Source organism: Lonchura striata, chromosome 14 (genome assembly GCF_046129695.1).
Source record: "Lonchura striata isolate bLonStr1 chromosome 14, bLonStr1.mat, whole genome shotgun sequence".
Classification (NCBI taxonomy): domain Eukaryota; kingdom Metazoa; phylum Chordata; class Aves; order Passeriformes; family Estrildidae; genus Lonchura; species Lonchura striata.
Genome location: NC_134616.1, coordinates 5006204 through 5028506, shown reverse-complemented (window position 1 = coordinate 5028506; position 22303 = coordinate 5006204). Strand labels below are relative to the sequence as shown.

Here is a 22303-nt window from a genome sequence, read left to right as displayed (position 1 = left end):
CAGCCCTGCACAGACATCCCAACAATCCAACCCTAAGAACGTTGTCCAAGTGCTCCTGGACCTCAGTCCCCATCCCTGGAGTCATTTGGCAGCCACGCAGATGTGGCACTTGGGTACACGGATTAGCGGTGGGCTTGGCGCCGAGATCTCTCGGTGGCTTTAGCGAGCTTTTCCAACCCAAACAATTCCCGGATTTTATGCTTCTTTGATTCCACGGCTCCGTGCCCTCCACCGGCAGGCGTGTGGCGGGGAGGCTGGACGAGGCCATGGTGGCCACGCGTCCTCTCCATGTCACCGCGGGGCACAGCACGGCCGCGGGGCCGGTGTGCGGAGCCTCCGGGGGTGCCGGGGGTGCCGGGTGTGACAGAGTGGCAGAGCTCCCGGGGGTGCCGGGTGTGACAGAGTGGCAGAGCTCCCGGGGGTACCGGGGGTGCTGGGTGTGACACAGCCGCCGGGGTGGCGGGATGGCGGGGTGGCGGCGGGCCCCTCACGGCGCTGCGGCGGGCGCGGCCCCTCACGGCGTTGCCATGGCGGCCATGGCGCTGCGCTCCGCGGGGGCGGGCGGGGGCGGGCGCGGGGCGGGGCGGGGCGGCCCCTTCAGCACCGGCGCGGCCGCGGACAGCGGCGGCCCCGGCTGGAGCGGCGCGGGCACCGTCCCGCGGAGCCGCACGGAGCGTCCCCTGCGCCCGCACCCGGAGTGGCCCCACGCGGTGAGGGAGGGTCCCGCTCGCTGCGTGAGTCCCGCGCGGTGACTGAGTGTCCCCCGCAGCCGCCCGGTGAGTGCATGTCCCCGCTCGGTGAGTGCATGTCCCCGCCCGGGGATGGGTGTCCCCGCCCGGGGATGGGTGCATGTCCCCGCCCGGGGATGGGTGTCCCCGCACGGCGGGTGCTGTGCCCAGCCCGCAGGGCCGGCGGGTCGCGGGTGCCCGCGGGGTTGGGCCGGGCGGGGCCGTTGCGGGAGCGGTTGGGCTCGGTTAAAAAACTTGGAGAAACGCGGAGCGCTCGGCTGGGCTCGGGCCTTTTCCTTCTCTCTCCGTAAGGCGTTTTCCTTCGAAACTTTAGGGGTGAACTTGTAAAAAGGGCGGCTTGGCGGCGCGGCGGTGCTGGAGGGGGCTGTGAGTGTGTGGCTGCACGTGAGCTCCATCCCACTACGGGCGTTGCTTTGCCTGAATCCCAAAAAAGCTCCCTGGCTTTGGGCAAGCCCTGCCTCGCCACATTCATAGTAGCGGTAGTAGCAGCGTGGCATGCCTTACTCGCTGTTGGAAGCTCTGTCATCCCACTGAGATGATGACAGCCCTGGTAGCTGAGGCCTTTTCTGTGTATTGTGCAAGGACCATCCGTGTTTTGGGGGAGGTCACAGCCTGGAGGTGACAGTGACAGTGATGTGACAGTGACAGCAAACTGCGATTCTGTGCCCTGAACTATTCGGAAGTGCCTGCATGCAAAGCAAAACTGCTTTCCAGCAACTCGGGGCTGGAATTCTGTGTCTTCCCAGCCAGGAATCCCTCTCGTGTGCTCCCTGCTTTCTCCCACAGGCATCTCTGACACATCTTTAAGCCACTGCAAATCTGTAATAGCGTTAATTGTTCCCTCGGAAAGAGGAGGCTGGGCTCTGCAGGCTCACACGTTGTGTTCCGTGTGCTGCCTTGAGAGTAACAGCCTGTTCGTGGCTCCCATGAAAAGCAGCCAGGTGGGAATGAATGGGGATGTGCCGAATTCTCCGCTAAAGGCCGAGGGATGAATAATGAATGACAGTGACTTCAGAGCAGGGACTCTCCCATGCTTCACGCTCCTGACTTCTCCTTAAGCTCTAGAGGCAGATGTGATGTGTCCGTCCCATTCAGAAATGTTAAAAACAATCGCTGTGCCCTTTCATCCTCTATGTGCTGTGCCTGCAGCATCCAGTACTTGGGAATATGGGCTTGATGTGTGGAGGCAGAATAGCTGTCTGCATTATACCTTCTGTTCCTTATGTCTTATCCCTCTGGCATTGCCACAGCTTAGGTCAAAGGGAGCACCAATAATTCCTGTAATTTGCAGTGCTGCAGACCTTTGACCTCAAGGCAGTGCTGCCTCCACACCCTCCCTGCCCCGTTGTGCATCCCAGGCACAACTTTACAGTAAATTTAGTTTTGTTGCCTCATTAAGCACACACAGACACACAGGGCTGTTGTAAGGACTGTGTGCTCTGGAATGATTCAGCTGCCACACAGAGACACGTTGACCCTTGTGAGCAAAAAGCCTGACCCTAAATTCCTGCCCTGCAGATCAGAGTTTGAGCTCCTGCTCAAGATCAGGAGTAACTGCAGACACAGTAGAGTCCCATAATTTATGAATCGACCTTAAATCAGGGAGACAGAAGTAGACCAAGTTTCTTGAAAGACCACATTGAGACTGAGTAATTTTGGAGAGTCAATTAAGCAGCATTTAGGCTGGCAGTGTAAATTAATTCATTAATTAACAGTGCTTGAAGGAATTAAATTCTACCCATGTTTCAAAACACTCCTAATTCAGAGTGGTTTCGTGGTTCTGGGCCTTGATGATCAGACTGCAGGAGGGATTTGGGCTGTGCCACCCATGCTTGGCCACAGCAGGGGGGAAATTTTGCTACGTTTTGCTTTGTTTTTCCTCTCTCATTTGTGTTGAAAAGCCCTTGGTGGGTCCTCCTGAGGTTGTTGACAGTGTTTGTTGAGTTCTCAGTAACATGATGGTCTCTGCATATGGGGATAGACCTTTTTTATGGATTTAATACGTAGTTATGTCTTCCATATCATATGTCTCTTATGTGTCTGTGTTTAACCCAGTGGTTTTAATGGATGAAAGTCAATGAACAGTCAGAGGATTTGGAGGCAAATTCCAAGTCAAATTTCACCATGAAAGGATGGGTAACATGGAGTGAGGGATGGTCCATGGAGAGTGGAAGCCAGCCCAGAGTTTGTATTGCAGAACTCAGATGTTCAGCCACGAACAGCGAGGCCAATTCTGCTCCCATTTACACCAGAGCAATTCCTGCTGAATTGAATTGTTATTCAGTCAATTCCTTTCTCAGGATTCTATGAGTTTATGCCATTTGGATTCAAACACTATAAAATATAAAGATTTTGGGAATTGCAGTCTGGCTTTTTGCCTTTGCCACCATGATCTTCATGCAAAAATAATTTTTCAAAGCATCAGCAGAGACTCTAAGATGCCCCAGGGAATCAGCAATGTGCCATTGCCTATGGCCATGCTGAGTTAGTGTGGTACAGCAAAGGAGAATCCAGCTGCAAAACTTGAGCATAACATTGAGCATGATTCCTTCATGTTGCAGAATTGCTCACAGGTAAACCATCATTTCAGTTCTTTTCTAGAAAAACTTATTTTAGAAGCTCTAAAACTTTCTTTCAGTGTGTACCACCAAAAGGAGAGTTTTCCTCCATAAAATGCCACAAACGGGTACAGCAGATGTTGATTTATGTCCACATCAGCTGATTTTCTTCTCCATTACCCTTTCTGCTGGATCTTTGCTTATCCAGCAGGTCCTGTTGCCCTGACATCCGATGTCAGGTTGAATGTTTTTGCACATTTGGTGAAAGCTTGACTCAGTCTTTCTCCCCAACTTGGTGTTGTCAGGTGCATGATGGTCATTATGAATTATTGATAGTGATGGAAAAGTCACGAATGCACAGCTGTGCTGCAGGGCCTGGGCCTTTTCCTTGGGTTTAATCATCACTTTATCTCCTCTCTGCCTTTTAGTAATAATGTCAACAGAGATTTCGTGCTGCCTTCGCCACAAAAGAGGAGCAGTTCCCTGCTCTGCTGCTGCAGCCAGAATCCTTTTTCCTGTTGTAGTTTGCAGATTTTTCTATTGCAAATTCTAGAAAACATTTCACTTATCAAAAAACTATTTTCTATGGAAATCTTGGCTGTTACTGATGCAAAATTAAACATAAACTCCTGTGCAGCAAATACTTTGAAGATAATGAATAATTCATTTCTTTCCCCCTATTTTTACAGTGTTACTCGTAAAATTGGGAAAATGGCATTAAAATGAAATCCCACTGCTGTGTTTTGTATTCAGAGAGTAACTTTCTCATACAAGTATGGAAATTAATTCATAAAAGTATGAATTCTATATGAACTTCGTAAACACAAATAGAAACATAATTAAATAATGGAAGACACAGTAATCTTTGAGTAGCCTGTGAGACACAGTCCTGTGGAGGTGCCAGCCCAGCGTGCTCCAGCACACAGAAGTTTTCCCAATTGAATTAAAACTCTGCTCTTGCTGTAGGAATAGGGAAGAGGGGAGGGGTTGGAGGGATTTATTTGGAGGGATCTTTATTTGGAGGGATCCTAAAGTGCTTCACAAATCAGCCTGGAGCCTGGGCCTGGAGCTCACAGCTTCTGCCATGAAATGAAAATACTCCTGGAGTGGAACAGAATAATTGCTCTACAGAAACACTTTCGTAACCTGAGCAGAGCAGGGTTGAGGTAGAGAGGCTTTCAGGGTGCATTTCTTTCATCTTTTAGGCTCCTCCCAAGGAAAGCTCCAAATCCACTCAGGGTGAACCATCAAAACTCACCCTCGATACCCCAGTGGCTCAGTACTGGTTTAGAGGGGAACCCCCCACACTGCATTGACTGAAGGAACTAAATGCAGCTTCCAGCAAGAGGTTTTGGGGTGTGATCAGTCAAAAAAGAGAAATCTATTCAGTGGATGTGGTTGTGTTGGAATCCTCTCAAAAAATGAGGGACAGAAATGTGATCCTGGAGGATCCTTTCATGGGTTAGTGACCGTGGGAATATTTGATAGTTGTCCTTCGGTGTAGATGAGGGGAAGATGGTTCTGGAGAGTTCCTGAGGAGAGCCTTGACTTTGTAATGCCCTTTTTACCTGAAAGCAGCTCAGCTTTAGGGTTGCAGTGGCACCTGGCATCGTTCATCCCTCTTCCTCTGGCATTTGAAGAGGAGAGATGATTATGAAGATGGTTAATAGATGGAAAAGGAGGATTGTTTCAGTTTTTACCTTGCCTGCTTTTGCTGCAGTTTAGTCATAATAATGAGAGTTTTTGATTAGTGAGCTTTGGATTGAGTCACTGGGATCTCGAGTGAGTAAATAGATTTTGGGATTAGTCTGAGGAGCTGAGCAGAGCAGTCAGGGGAGGCTGCAGCACACAGGGAGAGGAAGGAATCTCTGGGACCCTTGGCTCTTGCTCCTGCCAGTTCAGGAGGCGTCACCTCCTGAGAGGTGAGGGAGAGCTCATGAGATGTCTGAGCAACCTCCACATCTACCAAAGATTTGAGGTCCACCTGGAAGATTTGAGAGTCCATATTCCTTAGGGTGGGACGTGGGACTGGGGGTGCCCAAAGGAGTCCCAGCTCAGCTGGGAAATTGTGGCACAGAGGGGAATCCAAGGCACAGAGCCCAGTCATCTCCCAGTCCCTGCTGGATCTCAGGATAGTCCTGTGCTCCTTAGGCACAGACACACCAGGAGAAAAAAGGCTTAGGAATGGTTTTGTTGGTGCATGTTGCCATAATTCACATCCCAGATTCAGGCACAGGGAAATAGTCTCTTTAAAACGCAGGGGAATTGTTGACATCATCAATTTTATTTTCGTTTTTCCTTCAGCTGAAAAAAATCCTGGGAACCCTGAGCGTAGAGTAAGGAAATGATGCTTTTTCCTGTGGTGACTGAGCCAATAAAAGGCAGTTGTTGGGAATAATGTCCCAGTAGGCAAAGCAGCTCATCAATTCAGCTGCTGCTTCTATGAACATATTATATAATAATGCCTCTTCTTCTACAAAAAAAAAAAAAAAATGCTATAAAGGTGCCTCTCTTCTTCCCCTAAAAATCATCAGGGGAAGCCATAAATTCTGCTTCAGTGTTAATCTGTTCTATCACAGTGATATATCCATTAATGGATATCATATATCCATTAAACCTTCCATCCTTGAACAGAAAGAAATAACAATATTTCAGTGTTAAAAAGAAGTTTTTATTTTTTTTTTAATTTTTTTTTGGCAAAGTGACTGATTTGTCTGACTTTTCCAGACTCCACATGCTGAGATCCTTTTATCTAAGCAGCCCAGAACTCTTCCCTTTGCCATCAAGGCCTAACTTGCTGCTCACTGCCAGGCTCAGAGCAGAGCTCAGCCCTTGCCAGATTTAACCCTTTATTCCAGCTGCCAACGTGAGCCGTCGGTGCACGGATTTGGGAGCAGGTCAGGAACACGCATGCAGATAATTAGTTGCCCATCAGGAGTTGGAAAGGAAATGAAAGCTGCAGACAGGCCCTGGCACAACAGACAGGTCCTCACAGGGTGAGCAAAGCAAGTGCTGTGCTTCTGGCAGCACTAAAATGACATTTTCAGGGATAAAAATCTGCCTGCTGTAGCAGGGAGGAAAAATCCATTATATTCCTAATAAAGGAATAACACAGTCAATACCTCCTCGGGCTATAATTTCAGCTTTCCCTGCAGGTTATGCAGATATTTACCCTTAAATCATACTTTAAATATTACCTTTAGTGAGAACCATATGTAATTTGAGCATAAAAGCTACGATTGTGGAACACAACTCAAGAAAGAGTAAATTCCTGTGAATATCAAACCATAGAGTGGACAGTCCCTGCTTGGATAGTCAGGGAACTTGAGTGGGTGTTGTGAGCTTTGCAGGATGGGTGCTGGAATGGGAGGTCTTGCAAGGAAAGCCTGAGAATACTGACTGTCAGCACGTGTTTGAAATGAGAGGCAAATATAAGGAAGTGCCTTTATGATAGCAGGTGAATATTTACAGAAATATTTCATTCTAGCACCTGGCATGAACATGGAAATTCCAGCAACAGGATCCTGGGCTTACTCAAAATGAACCAATAGCCTCATGTGCCAGGAAACAAGACCTTCCTGTCAGCTGCACACTCTGATAGAAAGAATCTAAAGCCACTACACAATTCATAATACTTCATCTTGCTGAATTATTATTCATTCTAAATTCTATATTATTCTACTCTATCCCTGCTAATTTGCATGTCTATTAATAATAATAAATTCCCACTCAAAATCCCATAGGGAAAATGGCAGGTTTGTTAATATCCTTGCAGAGGATTAAGCATGACCTGAAACCCAGAGTCTTTATAAACCCTTTGGTGCTTTTCCCACTACTTTTCCCTTACCATTCCCAACTTCAAAGTCTGTTGTTACCTGCAGGACTGCCAGGCTATAATGCATCATTTATTATGTCCAGCAGGTGACTGGTGGTTAACATTGATCTCCAAATGAATGTGATTGTTTGTTGGGTTTTATTTCCTGCAGCTTTCCCGGGGAGCTTTGTGTTTCTGTCAGTGACAAGATGACAATTCATATTTCTACCAAATGATCCAGTGACTCATCCTATTAACTCTGCTGGAATACACGCTCCCAGTCATCCTGCCACGGTGAGTCTGTGGAATTTTTCATTCTTGTTGGGAATATTATTCAGGATTTAGTCCACAAGTATGTGTTTGGTAGTACAAATAAGATTTTCCTAAAGCAGAAACTTCCCAGGGATGACCATAGCCACAAACAGACCAAATATTGCATATGGCAGCTATTTTTTAAAAGTTATTGAAGTATTTTAGATTGAGATACTGCTGGCCTCACGTTTTTTAAAGGGCTTGGTTGGATTGGACTGGAGGCCCTGTGAGATGGAGCCTCATGTGTTGTGGGAACTGATATCAAGTCACGATAAATAGGCCCTTGAAAAAGTTGTCCTGTGAGGGGATCCCCATCTGGCTAAGAATGAGTCTACCATGAGTCATGATGGAAAAATGGGACTTCCAAAAAAACCCAAATATCCAGCATGACAGAATATGGATAATGATTTCATATTGAGTGCCCAAGTTAAACTCCTCATTTTGTGCCTCCTAAGAACTCCCAGCTCATTGAGCCAATATCCTGTAATATTCCAGTAGAAACAGAATCCCAGGATGGTTTGGAAGGAACCTTACATCCCATCTTATTCCATGGGCATGGAACCATCCTAGTCTGGGATGCACCAAGCCCTGTTCAACCTGGCCTTGGACACTTCCAAGAATTCAGGGGCAGGCACAGCTTCTCTGGGCACCCTGTGCCAGGGCCTCCCCACCCTTAAAGGAAAGAATTTCTTCCCAGCATCCCATCTAACCCTGCCCTCTTTGCCTTAAAGGCATTATCCATGTTCCTTCTGTTGGTGGAAAAAGTAGGACACGTTTTTGAGGATCAAGTCTCATCCTGTGTTTGCTTTTTGTGCCCTCTAAGGTGCCATTCTGTGGCATAGCCCAAGCCCACAGCTTTGCAGTGCATTTGCCCACCTTGCAGCCTTATCTGCCAAGGAAGAGCTGAGCTAACATTTGTTATCCCAGGGAAACTCAGTGGGAACTGGACTGAAAACTGATGGCAATTCATGCATTATCTCCTGATAACAGGATAAATAAACACCTTCACCGCCTGCATTAACATTAATGGAAGGAAAAACTCATGGAAAGCACTGTCAAATCAGTTTAAATATGTCCCCATTTAGGTTTCCCAGATGCTTTACTGCTTCTCCTTGTCTCGTCTGGGTTTAAATTATGACTGGAAGTCCCTCCACATTTGATATTCCTGCCTTTGGAGATTATGCCAGCTGCAGTTCTGAAGTAAGTGAGCAAAATACTTCCTAATGTCCAGCTTAGTAGAGAAATGGATCTTTGAGTTGAAATAAATCTTTAGCAGGAGGTCATGGACATTCATAGTGATGTTTATAATGTGTAAGCAGGAAAGCCAGTGCAGAGGTAAAAGGAATGGCTGAATTTCTGTGGGGGTTTCTGGAGCAATCCCCCAAAACAAGGCTGCCACAGCAGCTCCCAAAATATTTTGCTACATCTCTTTTTTAGCCTCTTCTCCCAGGGAACAGGGGACAGGATGAGGGGAAACAGCCTCAAGGCATGCCAGGGGAGGCTCAGGTTGGACAGCAGCAGGAATTTCTCCTTGGAAAGTGTGGCCAGGCATTGGAAGGGGCTGCCCAGGGAGTTTTGGAGTCCCCATTCCTGGAGGTGTCCAAGGAAGGACTGGAGGTGCCACTCAGAGCTCTGGGCTGGTGACAAGGTGGGGATCAGGCACTGGTGGGACTGGATGATCTTGGAGGGCTTTTCCAACCTCACTCATTCTGGAGTTCTGTGATCTGTGAAAGGTCCCTGCACAACCATTTCAAGTTCAAAGTAAAAAGAATTGGAGCATTTAAGTATTCCCAACCTTTATTGTAAACAGAAAAACATGGGAGAAATAGAAGCAAAGGGAAGAGGATGGAGCTGCCACAGCTGCACAAAAACTATTTCAGCTGTATCCTGCCTGAAAATGCCAGCACATGGCAAACCCTTTGAAAACACACTGAATCAACATTATGGAATATATAAAAAGAGAATCTAAACAGTTTATCAGTAAAATATGAGCTAAATTTGATGAGACTGTTCTCTAGACTGCAAGTATCTGTTTCTATGAAAGTTGTGGGGAGCATGAAAGCTGTCATTAGAATGACAGATTTGCTTCATTCAGATGTAAAGCCCGATCTGCTTGGGTTTTTTTGATGAGGCTCATGCTCATGCACAGTGGAGTGCTAAGAGGTGTTTAATGAAACATTTTAGCATCATTATAAGCCCAAACTCAGAGCTGCTTGCTCCAAAAAGAAAATTAGAGCCTCTAATTTGAATAGGAAAACAAATGATAAAACTTAACAATATGATGGTTAAGTATCCAAACATTTTTCCACATTGTAACTGCTTTATCAGGTGAAGGTGACCACTCAAGGACAAGTTGGAAGTTGAGTCAGGGAAATATTTTTCTAACCTTATAATAAGGATGATATATCACAAAACTTGACTGAATCTGATCCATCTTATTCTGTTCTTCTCTAGCTGATGTATGTAAAAGAACACACCCTGAAAACTGCTTTTCCTCATCCTTTTTTTCTGGCAGAGATCTTAAATGAGATGGGATTCAGGGTCTGCTGCAGTTTATGGTAACATTTAAAATCCCATAAACAAAAAATCTTCAGAAAAATTGCTAGGAGAGAATCTCAGTAAATTAAAATATTGATGAAGTGTGGGGAAAAACACCTTCTTTTGAATTTCATTGCCGTGGTGGTGATGTTTGTGCAGCTTCCATTTGCCCATGTGCAGATTTTAGGACACGAAAACCCTGAATGTGGAACGTGTGAGATGCTTTGGGGTATTTGTGTGGAAGGAGTTTCACAAAGGGAAGTCTCTGGCAGAATGCTGCAGGGAAGCCTTAGGGACAGCTGGGATTGGGGGTGCCAGTGAGGGACCTGCATCCAGGGATTAGAGAATCCTGAGATGGTTTGGTTAGAAGGGACTTTAAAGATCATCTGCTTGCAGTTCCACTTCTACTGTCCCAGAGTGCTGCAAGCCCTGTCCAGCCTGGCCTTGGACATTTCCAGGGATCCAAGGACAGCCCCAGCTTCTCTGGAATCTGTGCCAGGACCTCAGAATTTCGGTCTAATTTAATCCAAACCTCCCTCCTTTTGCTTTGAAACCATTCCCCTGTCCTATTACTCTCTTCCCCTGTAAAGTGATCACCTTCCATTGCATACAACAGCAGTTTCCAAGGAATAAAGTGATTTTCCAGCCCCTTTTCTAATTAACCAGCTCAGTACTCACTTGTGCTTGGCTTCATCCAGGTGCTGTGGTCACGTGCAGGGAGTTTCCTTCCCTTCATCCCAGGAGCTCTTGTTTTACACAACACTTTGACTAATTACAACCTCAGTGTTGCTGATGATGTATTGGAATTGAGGTTAATTACATTAATAATAACTCCTGGCATTATCCTGGGCACCTCAGTAAGTAAATTTGCCCCTGCTTTGAGAAATCAGGCTTCTAATGACTATAAAATTGCCTGGAAATTGTTCTTTTTGCCAGATGTGATTGAAGGAAACAAAAAGATAAAATCCTTCTAGGAGAGTGCAGGGTTAAAGTATTGGATTGCAAACTGGTAGCAAATTTGTAAATAATAAAAATACTCCTACTAATAATATTTATTTAGGCTTACCTGCAAATTAATTTTTTTTTTTAATAATTTGGAAAACTGAATTCCTGGGTTTTTTCCTAGTACACTTTTCTCACTTGTCAGAGTTGAAGGTGTATTTTAGCACAGAATTCTTTAATATTTATCGTAAAACATTAATGGTGAGACTCTGAGCTCCCAAAGCCTCCTCAGATTCTCCAGGAATCACTTCAGAAAGAATGGCATTTTGAGGGATGCCTCTTCAACACAAAAGAGAGATTTACTGACATTACCTTCTCCTTTCAGTTTCAAACCTCAGTATATTGCAATAACATCTGAAATACCTAAAAACATGTAGCAATAAAGGAAGGATCTCTAAGCTTATTTACGGATATGTCCATCTTCTGACTTTTCCAGTGTTTGAAGAGGGTCCCTCTGCTAAAAGGGGGGTGAATTTCAACATTCCCCTCTCTACTCCCTTTTTTTTTTTTACATCACAGCATCAGCCTCAGAAAGGTCAAGGTTTTGCAATATCAAACAAATGTTGTAATAAAAACTGCTGCTTAGACAACAATTCTGACAATTTTAAGTTTGCTAGGGTTTCATTTGGGCTGCTCCACCATAATCTGACATACAAAAAACTGGACTTGATGATCTTGGAAGTCTTTTGCAACCTTAATTCTGCTATTCTATGGATGACTTAGGTAACAACATGGCAGCATAAAACATTTGAACAAAACCTTCTCCTTCCAACCTGCCTCCATCCAAGGTTGTCCCACTTCCAGAATTAACAGTAGCTCTCTGTAAAAGCTGGTTTTTAGACAGACTTTTACTGAGTTGTCATAATGGCTCTGAAGGATGCACAGCTATAGTTTTAAAGGAATAAGCATGGAATTCTAATGAATATTCAATGGTGAAATCATTAGCATGTAAAATTGGCAGTGCTGTGAAGGGCAGTTTCTCTCCTTTTCAGTTCAAATGTTGTATCCTCTAAATGCCTGCAGGAAAAATGTGGATATTTTTGAATACACCTGTAAACATACCTGTTATAGGTGTCGAATTATACACTATGTGCACAATGCCAGGAGCTACATGGTTGTGCCAGACCTATGGGACTGATTCCAAGACCTTCACACGGTCAATTAAATTCCCAACTTCAGTCCTGCTTTAGCCAACTTTTAAAACATTCCTTCAACTTCAAACATCTGGTTAGTCCCATTCTTTGTCATGAGGCCAGGAAGGTGCTTGGAATTACATATGCTCCTGATCAACTTAATGGGAGCTGAAATTCCAGCAGAAGTATGTGAAATAGAGCTCTGCCATATTCCCAAGCCATTTGGCAGCTCACAAGTTACTTGAAATTACTAAAATATTCCAGAATGTGGAATCTGAAGGTGAAGGAAGGGGAATGTATGACAATGTTCATATGGAGTCACCACTGGTTAAGAAACAACAGTGGGGACTTCTCAGTAGGGTTGTTACTTAGTCTGATTTTACTATATTTTTATTCTTGAGCTGTGGCTGAAAGAATATGTTTGAGCTATCTGGCTGCAGAAACACTCGGGGGTGTTTCGGAAGCAGGTTCTGGGTGCTGGCAGACTCCCAAAGGCACTTCTTCCACCCGGCTCGTGCCTCACTGAGCCCGCTCAGATGCCACCTGGCCACCACCTGAGTGTCTCATCTCCCTGTTAAATGTGATGCCATGTGAATTCAAGGTATCATTTTAAACTGAGAAATTCCCAAAGCTGAGCTTCATCCCATGTATTCTATAGGTGATTCTTTCTGGAGGTCCTTTTTCCACAAGACTGGAAGGGGTTTTCTCACCAGATCTGCAAACTATGACTTGCAGCATTGATGCATTAATGTAAAACATGGCTTATGGCCTAGAAGGGAAATATTTCCCACAGAAACATCGTGGAAATTACTTGGCAATTATCAGATAACCAGTCCTTAAACCACAAGTGATATTAAAGGATGTGTGTGCTTAGATGATCCATAGAGACCAAAGTTCATCCAAGGCATATGGCTGGATAAACAGGGAGCAGGTTGCAACATTCCTGGTTCTCACAAAAAAACTTCCTGGCCTTTTAGTACTTTTAAAGTATTCAAGTCACTGAAGATCAAGGGAGATGTCTAGGCAGGACAGAAAGAACAAATTTGCTCATTTTGCTCATTTTATCTCTTCATAGTGAAATTTATTTGGAGTTCCATTAGCACCACCAAGTACTTCATATTATTAACCTTTGAGTAGTTTTAAATTGGGTCTATATGGTTTGCTGCATTTACTTTGAGTCATGGGTTATACAATAACGTGATGGCTTCTCAGCAGGATTAAAACCTGAGTACATTAAAATTCAATTAAAAGCCTGTGACAAGTGCAGTGGTTGACTCAGACTGTTAACTGGGGCTGTGTCTCTAAAATGAACAGCTCTGTCACTATACGGAGGGAGGAAGTTTGGTATAACCAAGTAAAATGTCCTCTCTGGTATTCCAGAAAATTCTAACATTTGTCTCCAATTCCTCTTTCTCCCTGTTTAGCCAACCAATATCACAATGACTGAGGACTTGGACCACAGATTCAGTTATCTCACTTGGGATCAGATTAAAATCCTGGATCAGGTTTTAACTGAGGCTATACCTATTCATGGGAGAGGCAATTTTCCAACCCTGGAGGTAAAGCCAAAGGATATCATCCATATGGTAAAGGAGCAGCTCATTGAGAAGCAGATCCATGTCAGGGACATCCGCCTGAACGGTTCCACTGCCAGTCACATCCTGGTGAAGCACAATGGCACCAGTTACAAGGACCTGGACATCATCTTTGGAGTGGAACTTCCCAGTGAGCTCGAGTTCCAGGTCGTTAAGGAAGCAGTTCTCAATTGCCTATTGGACTTCTTGCCAAAATGCGTTAACAAGCAAAAAATCACGGCTCAGACCATGAAAGATGCCTACGTGCAGAAGATGGTCAAAGTCTCCACCGACCACGACCGCTGGAGCCTCATCTCACTGTCCAACAACAGCGGCAAGAACGTGGAGCTGAAGTTCGTCAGCTCGCTGCGGCGGCAGTTTGAGTTCAGCGTGGACTCCTTCCAGATCATCCTGGACTCCATCCTGGACATCTACAGAGCCTCGGACCGGCCCCTGACGCAGGACTATCACCCCGCCGTCATCGCCGAGAGCATGTACGGGGACTTCAACCAAGCCATGGACCACCTGAAGTACAAACTGATCTCCACCCGGAACCCGGAGGAGATCAGGGGAGGCGGCCTCCTGAAGTACAGCAACCTCCTGGTCCGTGACTTTAAGCCGGCAGATGAGGCTGAAATTAAATCTCTGGAACGTTACATGTGCTCCAGGTTCTTCATTGATTTTCCCGACGTTGCCGAGCAGCAGAGGAAAATCGAGTCCTACCTGCGCAACCACTTCATCGGGGAGGAGAAGAGCAAGTACGACTACTTGATGACCCTGCGTGGGGTGGTGAACAAGAGCACAGTCTGCCTCATGGGGCACGAGCGAAGGCAAACCCTCAATATGATCACAATTCTGGCTTTAAAGGTGCTCGGAGAACAGAACATCATCCCCAACGCGGCCAATGTCACGTGCTACTATCAGCCTGCTCCCTATATCAGTGACAGAAACTTCAGCAACTACTACATTGCCCATGGACAACCCCCTGTGTTCTACCAGTTGTACCCTTTCCACATACAGCTACAGAGCGGGATGGTGTAGGAACGCTCCAACCTCCAAGCACTCACCATTCCTCTCTTTCCAGTTCTCTCTTTAATAAAGGCCTCATTAAAGCGAGTTTTATCAGCACTTTTGAGTTAAGGACATATTTTTGTGCAAGTTGCCAAAGTTGTTTGGTTGATCAATGTCTAATTCACCATTAAGCAGGTGAAATAAGTGAAGCATCTGTCATTCGTGAAGTGTTTATACCTTGGTGTGTGTTTGGGCTGTATTTTTTTGCAATGAAAAGAGAAGGATATAAATTATTCTAATTTTATAAAAATGAAATGCACTAAGTTCTGGGTTCTAGAAAAAAAAAATAATTCTCAAGCAAAATTTAAATGGTGTCAATGAAAACTGAAGCCAGTGAAATACCTCTCTGTAGAAATGCCTGATGTCAGAAGGGACAGTGCTCTGGGTACGTCAAAGTCAATCATCCCTTGGTTTTATCCATGCAGTTCCAGCAACATTTATTTGCAGCACCTTTGAAAACACACATTGATGGGTCGTCTCTTGGTGGCTGATCGTTCCTCAGGTCAGTCAGACACTCGGGGTCACTCCCCTCCCCAGAGTACTGGTTTGTACTGGTGAGCAGGAAATGCCCCTACCAAGAGCAGACTCAGCATTTTGTGTGTCTGAAATTTCCAGTGATCCCAGTGAAAGATTTGGCTGCTCAAGTCAGGCAGTGTCAGAGCCCAGGATCTGCCTCAGAGATAACAAAAGCTGTAAGAGGTACAACTATTGTGATGAAATTGGTTTTGAAAACCAAGGCAAGAGGAGAAAGGAAGTGAAAATAGAGCAGAACGGGCTCACTTTCTAATTTGTTATTGATCAGAGCTGCTTTAATGCACAACAAACAAGAGTCAGGAAAAAACTCCAAAAGCCCAGGACTGGCGCTATTTTTAGGTGAATTAAAACAAATCTTTGGCAGTGGCATTTGAAAAACTATTTTATACTGGTGAAGTCCTGTCTGTGTTTAGATACCTGCATAAATCCACCGGTAGCAAACAAGGATTTACGATCAGGAAGCAAAACATGAATTACACATTAGTTTGTGTGTGAGTGTTTACCAAAGATAAGTTTTAAACATGTCACATAAGTGCCTCCCTGTGCCAGTTGCTCCATGAAATGCTGGAAATGGTGCCAGAGAGCTCCTAAATTATGGAAACAGAAACATGGAAAAGGAAACACGCCCTGGGGTTTCAGAGTGCTTGCAGCAGTGACGGGCAGAGAGTTTGCTCCAGGATGAGGAGGTTTGGGACAGATGGATCTAAGGTGGTGTCACCAAAACCAAACATGGGAAAAGGAATATAGAACAAGAAGGACTAGCGGGAAAAGGAGGTCTGGAAGGGGTGTGGGTATAAAATGGGAACAGCCAACTGGAAATGCAAGCTGTAGAGTTTCTTACATTAACTTTGTGTGTCGCTGTGTTGTCCCTGTCACTGTTCATCCTCATCTCCTGCTCCAGAGCAGTGGCTGCATTGCATCCATTTACAACAGATGTCAGGCCTTGGGAATTTCTTCTGCTTGGGCACAAGAGTTTGATTTATTTTATGGAGAAATGTGGTCCATAAATGTGCTGTTTTGAATCAAACATTTCTAAATTTTCTAAGGTCTGTGAAGTCCAATTGCCAGTGAAATGTAGCTTCCCTTTCCCCCATTATATTCCTGTACATTTGAACAAAGAATTGTTCAAAGACCATCATCACAAAAGTCAACTTTTTCTGTAAAATACAGTGCAAAAAATTGGTATTTCTACAACATATGAAGGGTTTACTGATGAATCTGATTCATTTTGTGATGTCTTTCATGAATAGAGTACTGTTACTTTTGCTGATTTTTCAGGTATGTCCAATTTGGTTTCTGAAAGCACACTTTATTCCACTTCCACTAAGATCTTTCTGTTGGTTAAACTATAATTAATAAAACCATCAATTCTAATTGCTCTGTGATCAGCTATGGTAACACCGTGTTTGCATGAAAGCACTTCTAGGGAATTCCCCCTGTCAGGAACAAAATGGAGTGAGACATGGTGGATTCCTTTCATTTCTGTTTTAATTGAACTGTCGGGATGACAAAGGGAACCTTTCCATTTAATTTGGTGTTTGCCATGTTAAATAGCACTGTGAAATTCTGTAAGAGCCTTATGTGGGTCATGTCCCTGCTACTGCTTGGGATCTGCAGGGATGAGGAGCTGAGAGCTGGACTGGGGAATCCGTGGGAATCAGGCATCCAAATGCCTTAAATTTCAGGAGGAAGGGGGCTCCTAATCTCTTTAGATTTGTTGGAAAGTCTCAGTCCATCTGCACTGACCTGTGACCTTAATGTAGTGTTGCCACATTGATTTATTACTCCTCTTGTCCTGGTTTCTCTGGTTGCTGGGTGAAAAAATGGGTTGATCTTCCCAAGAACCAGGGAATGGGTCAGGCAGGAAGGAGCATTTTCAGCGTGTCTTGCATGGCCAGTGATCCAAAACCCAGAAAAATTCTTCACTGAGTTCTTTAACCAACAAGTAGAAACATGCATTGGTTAAAGCACTAAAGTACTTCTTAAATCAAATATTGTGGCCGTATCAGGAGTGGTGAACTCGCTGTGGTTTTGTATAAACCAGCCTGTGCACTTGTACAGAACATGATTTAAATATATATTGAATTCTGTCACCTCTCTGTTGATCCAGGTTAGGTAAGGAAGGGCTCAGCCAAAGTCCATGGAGCTGGTGGGAAGAACCCACCTGGCTGCAATGGGCTTTGTACCCCAGGAAAGACTTAGGGGAGCACCTAGAGGCAAAGGTACGAAGACATCAATATGCAAAAATCTCTCAGGTATAAAATAAACCCTTTAAATTTATGGGAAAAGGTCTTATATTTCTTACCTAGAGGTAGTTCAGTTGTGAAGGTTGAGATTGTGATTTTGTATATGTAAGCACATATATATGTAATTTATTTAGCCTTACATATATAAAATCCTGTGTATCTGCACCTACAGGGGCAATTAACAAAACCTGATGGTTTTAATTATTTCCTTCCAGATGTTCTATTGATACCTGGCAGCAGTAATTGACTTGGAGGGTTGGTTTTTTTCTTCAAGGTCATAATGACTCTGTAAAGTAATATTAAAAAGAGGATGATGTATTGACTGCTGTTTGCAAAACACTGGTATCAGTGTGTAGGATGAAATATTGGAACCTCTTCTCCAGTTGTTACTGATTTTATCATGTGCAGATCTAAATCTACAAAGAATTGAGAGTTTTATCAGTGCCAGTCTCCTGAGCTTCATGTTTGCATTATAATTATATCTCGTTGTTACAATCTGTTCAATGATTATAATGCCTGGAAATTGTAATGCTGATTTTATTTAATCACAAAACTTCTTAGGGTTTACAGCTTAAAGTAATCTAATGTTGTCAGGACCTAAGTGTTACAGTTTCAACTGCTTTCCTAAAAAAAAAAATGTCCTTTGAATTTTGTGTTTTGTTGTAAAAGGTCTATTTGAAGCAAATACTTTATGGTAGTTCCTTTAAAATGTATTTTGTGAGCTTTATACTCGACACGTTACAGAGGTTTTTGCAATGGATAAAAGAAATGCAAATTGTCCTCAGTGGAGGTGTTGCCTCTCCATGTGTTACCTGGAGCCTGAAGGATGAGTGAGGTGATTTGGGTGGTGTTAGAGGAGTTAGTGATAAATTGGAAATAAATTTGGAGTTATACAGGAGTGGATTCAAGATGAGCTGCAGAAATACTTGGAGAAAGGAGAGCAGCGAGCTCAGTTTTGGTTTGATCCTTTTTCTATTAAATAATCACATGAAAGGGCGTTCAGGACAAAGCTGTTGCAGATGAAATATTCCTCTTAATGTGCCATCTGAAGCTGTGGAAAAAAATATTGTAATGCTACAAATGTGTAAGGATCCCACCAATTTGTAGGTCATTAGTCCACGGTGTTGACTGGTGCCTTTGGGTATTTGGGGGGTGATCATTAAAAGAACATTTTATTTAACGTGTGGTTTCCTGTAATCCCTTGATTGCTCCAGCTGGAGCAGGCAGGTTCCTCCAGGAAGCCAAACTGGAGTGTGGAAACTGCAGGAGAGATGAAAATTTGGTGGCAGTTCCTCAGGTGGATACAGCACAGGCTCAGACTCAGCCTGGCACGCCCACAGGGAGGTTCCAGAGGGGTTCCTGTGGATCTCCCACCCCTTGGAATGGCTCTGAGCTCCTTGTCACCAAACACTCACATTTGAAGTGCCTACATCTCCATATTTATATAATCAAAACCTCACTGACTGCTGGGTCAATGAAATTAATACTTCAATGATAAAGGGTTGGACCTTACATATGTACATCCCCATAAATCTGATCCCATATTTATCCAGGATTTCTGGTGGTGTTGCACCAAGGTAGGAGGAACTCACACACACCTCTGGGATTTAGCTGAGCAACATAACCACACTCATCACAGTTACATTTCTGGTTGTTTACTTGGATTTTCTGGGTTTTGGGGAGTGAGTTTGGGTTTTTTAGGGTTTTTTTCTCATGGGCTGGGTTTTGCACTACTGCTCAATAATTCATTATTTTATTCACTATTTATTTGTGTTTTGTTGTAAACTGAATTATAGAATAATTCAGTTTTTAAAGAGGACAAGACAAAATTGCTCTCTCTCTGGGGGAAGTGTCATAGCTGTTAAATCCCATGGACTCTCAGAGTCTTACAGAAGAGGGGCAGGAACATTCCAGAGGTTTTGACCCCATGTGAGAGCTTGGAAATTCCCAGTTGGCTCAAAATGGCCCTCAGTGTTTTCCCTGGCTCCGCTCAGCTCTTCCTTGGGCACCAGAGCCATCCCAGGCTCTGGGCATGGGAGGGCAGCGAGACCCCTGCACTCCAGGGAAACCTTTTTTCCTTGATTTTATCCAACATTGCTCAAACCAGAGGTTTTTCACCTCTTTTTCACTGTGCAATGGGTAAATTTTTGTAAAAGCCCTCCCATTATTTTAACCAGCAAACACCATTTACTCATAATTTCATTTCCTGACTGTTTTTTTTTTTTTTTAATGCAGTTGGATTTTTAAGAGTTTGCATCAATAAAATGGGAAGTGGAGAAGTGAGAAGGCAGCACATATAGGGGAGTTTCCCTTCCCTAAATATTCACCAGATGGTTTCCTGAGAAATTCAAAATCTGAGGAAATACATAAAGCCAAGAGAGCTGCTTTGTGTTCTAGTCCCTGCCACCCCCATTTTTTCTGCTCCATCAATCCCCATCATTAAATACCATTTCATAAGCAAGTGATTTTCTTCTTCTCAGCTGCCTCCATATTCAGCTCCATTTCATCCTGTGCCATTGCAGAACCTGTGCCTCGGAAATCACAATTAGTTACCATGGAAAGGAGCTCAAGACCGTAATAAATACACTCGAAGGCTGCTCACTCTGCCTAGGATTCCAAAATAAAAGTAAAAATAAGTCCTCTGGAGAACTGGGTGCAGATCATGGATGTTTATGGGCAGTGCGTGTTTGTACATCCCCAGGTTCTTGTAGTTTTTATTTCATTTTCCTCCTGTCTGGGTGCATGGGAACAGCAAACCCCTCCACGATGCAGCCCCACTCCCTCCCAAGCCCACCCTCCAACAGGAACCCCTTCCCCCCATCCTCTATTTCATTTTCCTATAAATATTCCCCTCCTGTTGTTGATAGGATTTTATTCACACTCCTTCTGGTTTGCTGCTGGGACAGACAGGGACAGGATGCTGCCCATATGTTCCTGGATTTCTGCACACACAAACCCAGGAGCTGCCCAGGGCCAGCTTTGCCCTCCTGTTTTCCCCATGGAGCAGCAGGAGGATGACAATTCCCAACTCGAGATGATGAGACCCTGCAGAGCTCTCACCATTCATGCCAACAATTTCTGCCTCCAGCGTTTCTTCAGCCCCTGACAATTTTTCAGACAATGGGCTGGAATTGTAGCTTGTGGTTCTGTCTCAAGGATCCCAATGGATGTTGGAATAGATCCCTTTATATTGTCCTGCCTGCTTATCCCTAGCAGTTCCCAGGGAATGGCATTGCCCAAGCAAGGATCTGGATTTACCCCCAGACAGGAGAAAGAGCTGTGACCTTCCCACGTTAAAGTACCCACAACTCATTCCACATCCTTAAAATTGATTAAACCCAAAATTCCATCCCAAACACTCAGTTGCAGAACACAATGATCATTTAGGTTGGGAAGTATTGAAATACTGTATCCAGTGGCTGAATTTCTCAATTCTTATTGCAGGAAAACAAAGTGTTTTTATCCAAAATGTGATCCAGGTATGTGTGCTGTGCTCCTTTCACTGAGACACAGCCCTGGGTACATTTAGGTGCTTTCCTGAACTGAAATGGGATTGTTTCCACCTTGTTTCTAAGTAACATAACAAGAAAACACGTTCTAAGACAAAAACTAAGGGAGATCTCTGGGGGAGAGTGGTTTAGGTAAAACCCATCTGTGCTTCTGTGAATGGACAAAACAAGGGGTGCTCAACTCCTGTGGGCAGCCAAGGAAGAAAGATCCCAGCCTGGAGCTGTTCCCTTGGTTTGGGTGAGGCTGGGTGATCCCAGCGTGGTGGTCTGGGAGGCAGAATGGACCCTCTGGCCATGTCCATGTCCTGCCTGGTGGCCACAAAGGATCTTCTGTCCCGCTCTGCCGCCCGCGGCTCTATGGAAACCCCGCTGGACATCGTCATTGGTGGCACTGCAGTCACCCTGGAAACAAAGCAGCTGCTCCCAGACGTGACTTTTAACACAGCTAATTACATCATTAGTGTCAGAGCCACTGAACCACGGCGTGCCCCTTCCCTGGGCCGGCGCTGCCGATGTTTCCATGGGAATGACCGGGCTCCACGCCTGGCGGGGGACATGCCCAAGATGTGACAGGACCAGGGTGAAGTGTCACAGCTTTCTGCCACTCCTCCCAGGGCAGTTTGATGGCTAATCCCAGTCCTGCACTGGCTAAAAAAAGACTATTTGGAGAGCGAGAAACTGCTGATGAATTCTGGTGCCATCCCCGTGTGTGGGATTTCAGCAGCACTCCCACCTCAGAATCCACTGAAGCAAAAGAATTCATTCAATAAAAGGTAATTATAAAAAAAAGAGCAACGGGAAAGCTTTCCTCCCTCTTTCCCAGGGCTTCCTGATCAGCCCCAGCAATGCTGATCAGCACTTTAAGGCTTCAGAATGACTCAGAGGAGATTTTGGTGGGTGTCCAAACCATTCATTGCCTGGCACAAGCCACTGGTGCCATGGGGAATGTGACCATGTCCAAGAGCCACGTCCAGCCAGGATCTGCTGCAACGAGAGCCTGCCAGGCTCCTAAGATCCACAGGCAAGCAGGAAATCTCTATTTTACCTCCGCAGTTGTTCATACCTGGGGCCAAATCATTGCTGATGAGGCTTTGTAAAGTTTAACAACATTAGAGCCACACACTCACAGAGAATATTTGCTTTAGTTTCTGACTGAGCAGCAAACAGCTTTGTAAAGAGCTAATAAATGATGCTTGGGAGAAAAAAACACTGAATTATTAAATCCTAGTCCCAAAGGCTGCATAGGTTGGCTCTGCAGCCTTC

At 44.7% G+C, this 22303-nt stretch overlaps 1 protein-coding gene across 2 annotated transcripts; it reads left to right on the top strand.

The window, feature by feature from the left end:
- Window positions 1-628: 628 nt before the first annotated feature.
- On the top strand, window positions 629-16273 carry TENT5D (terminal nucleotidyltransferase 5D). 2 transcript variants are annotated; one of them, XM_021537713.3, is made up of 4 exons: window positions 629-776; window positions 7294-7415; window positions 8519-8633; window positions 13531-16273. In XM_021537713.3, exons 3-4 carry the CDS (start codon window positions 8568-8570, stop codon window positions 14719-14721), a joined length of 1257 nt encoding a protein of 418 aa, XP_021393388.1. In that variant the 5' UTR covers window positions 629-776; window positions 7294-7415; window positions 8519-8567; the 3' UTR covers window positions 14722-16273. The 2 variants fall into 2 exon arrangements, with proteins under 2 accessions (XP_021393388.1, XP_021393389.1); XM_021537714.3 differs by lacking the exon at window positions 8519-8633.
- The last annotated feature ends 6030 nt before the right edge of the window (window positions 16274-22303 follow it).

What these genes read in the sequence shown, in the direction of transcription:
- TENT5D (XM_021537713.3), top strand. Translation starts at nt 8,568, where the DNA reads ATGACTGGAAGTCCCTCCACATTTGATATTCCTGCCTTTGGAGATTAT. An exon ending in ATGCCAGCTGCAGTTCTGAA is followed by an intron (nt 8,634 to 13,530) that starts GTAAGTGAGCAA and finishes CTCCCTGTTTAG; the next exon opens with CCAACCAATATCACAATGAC.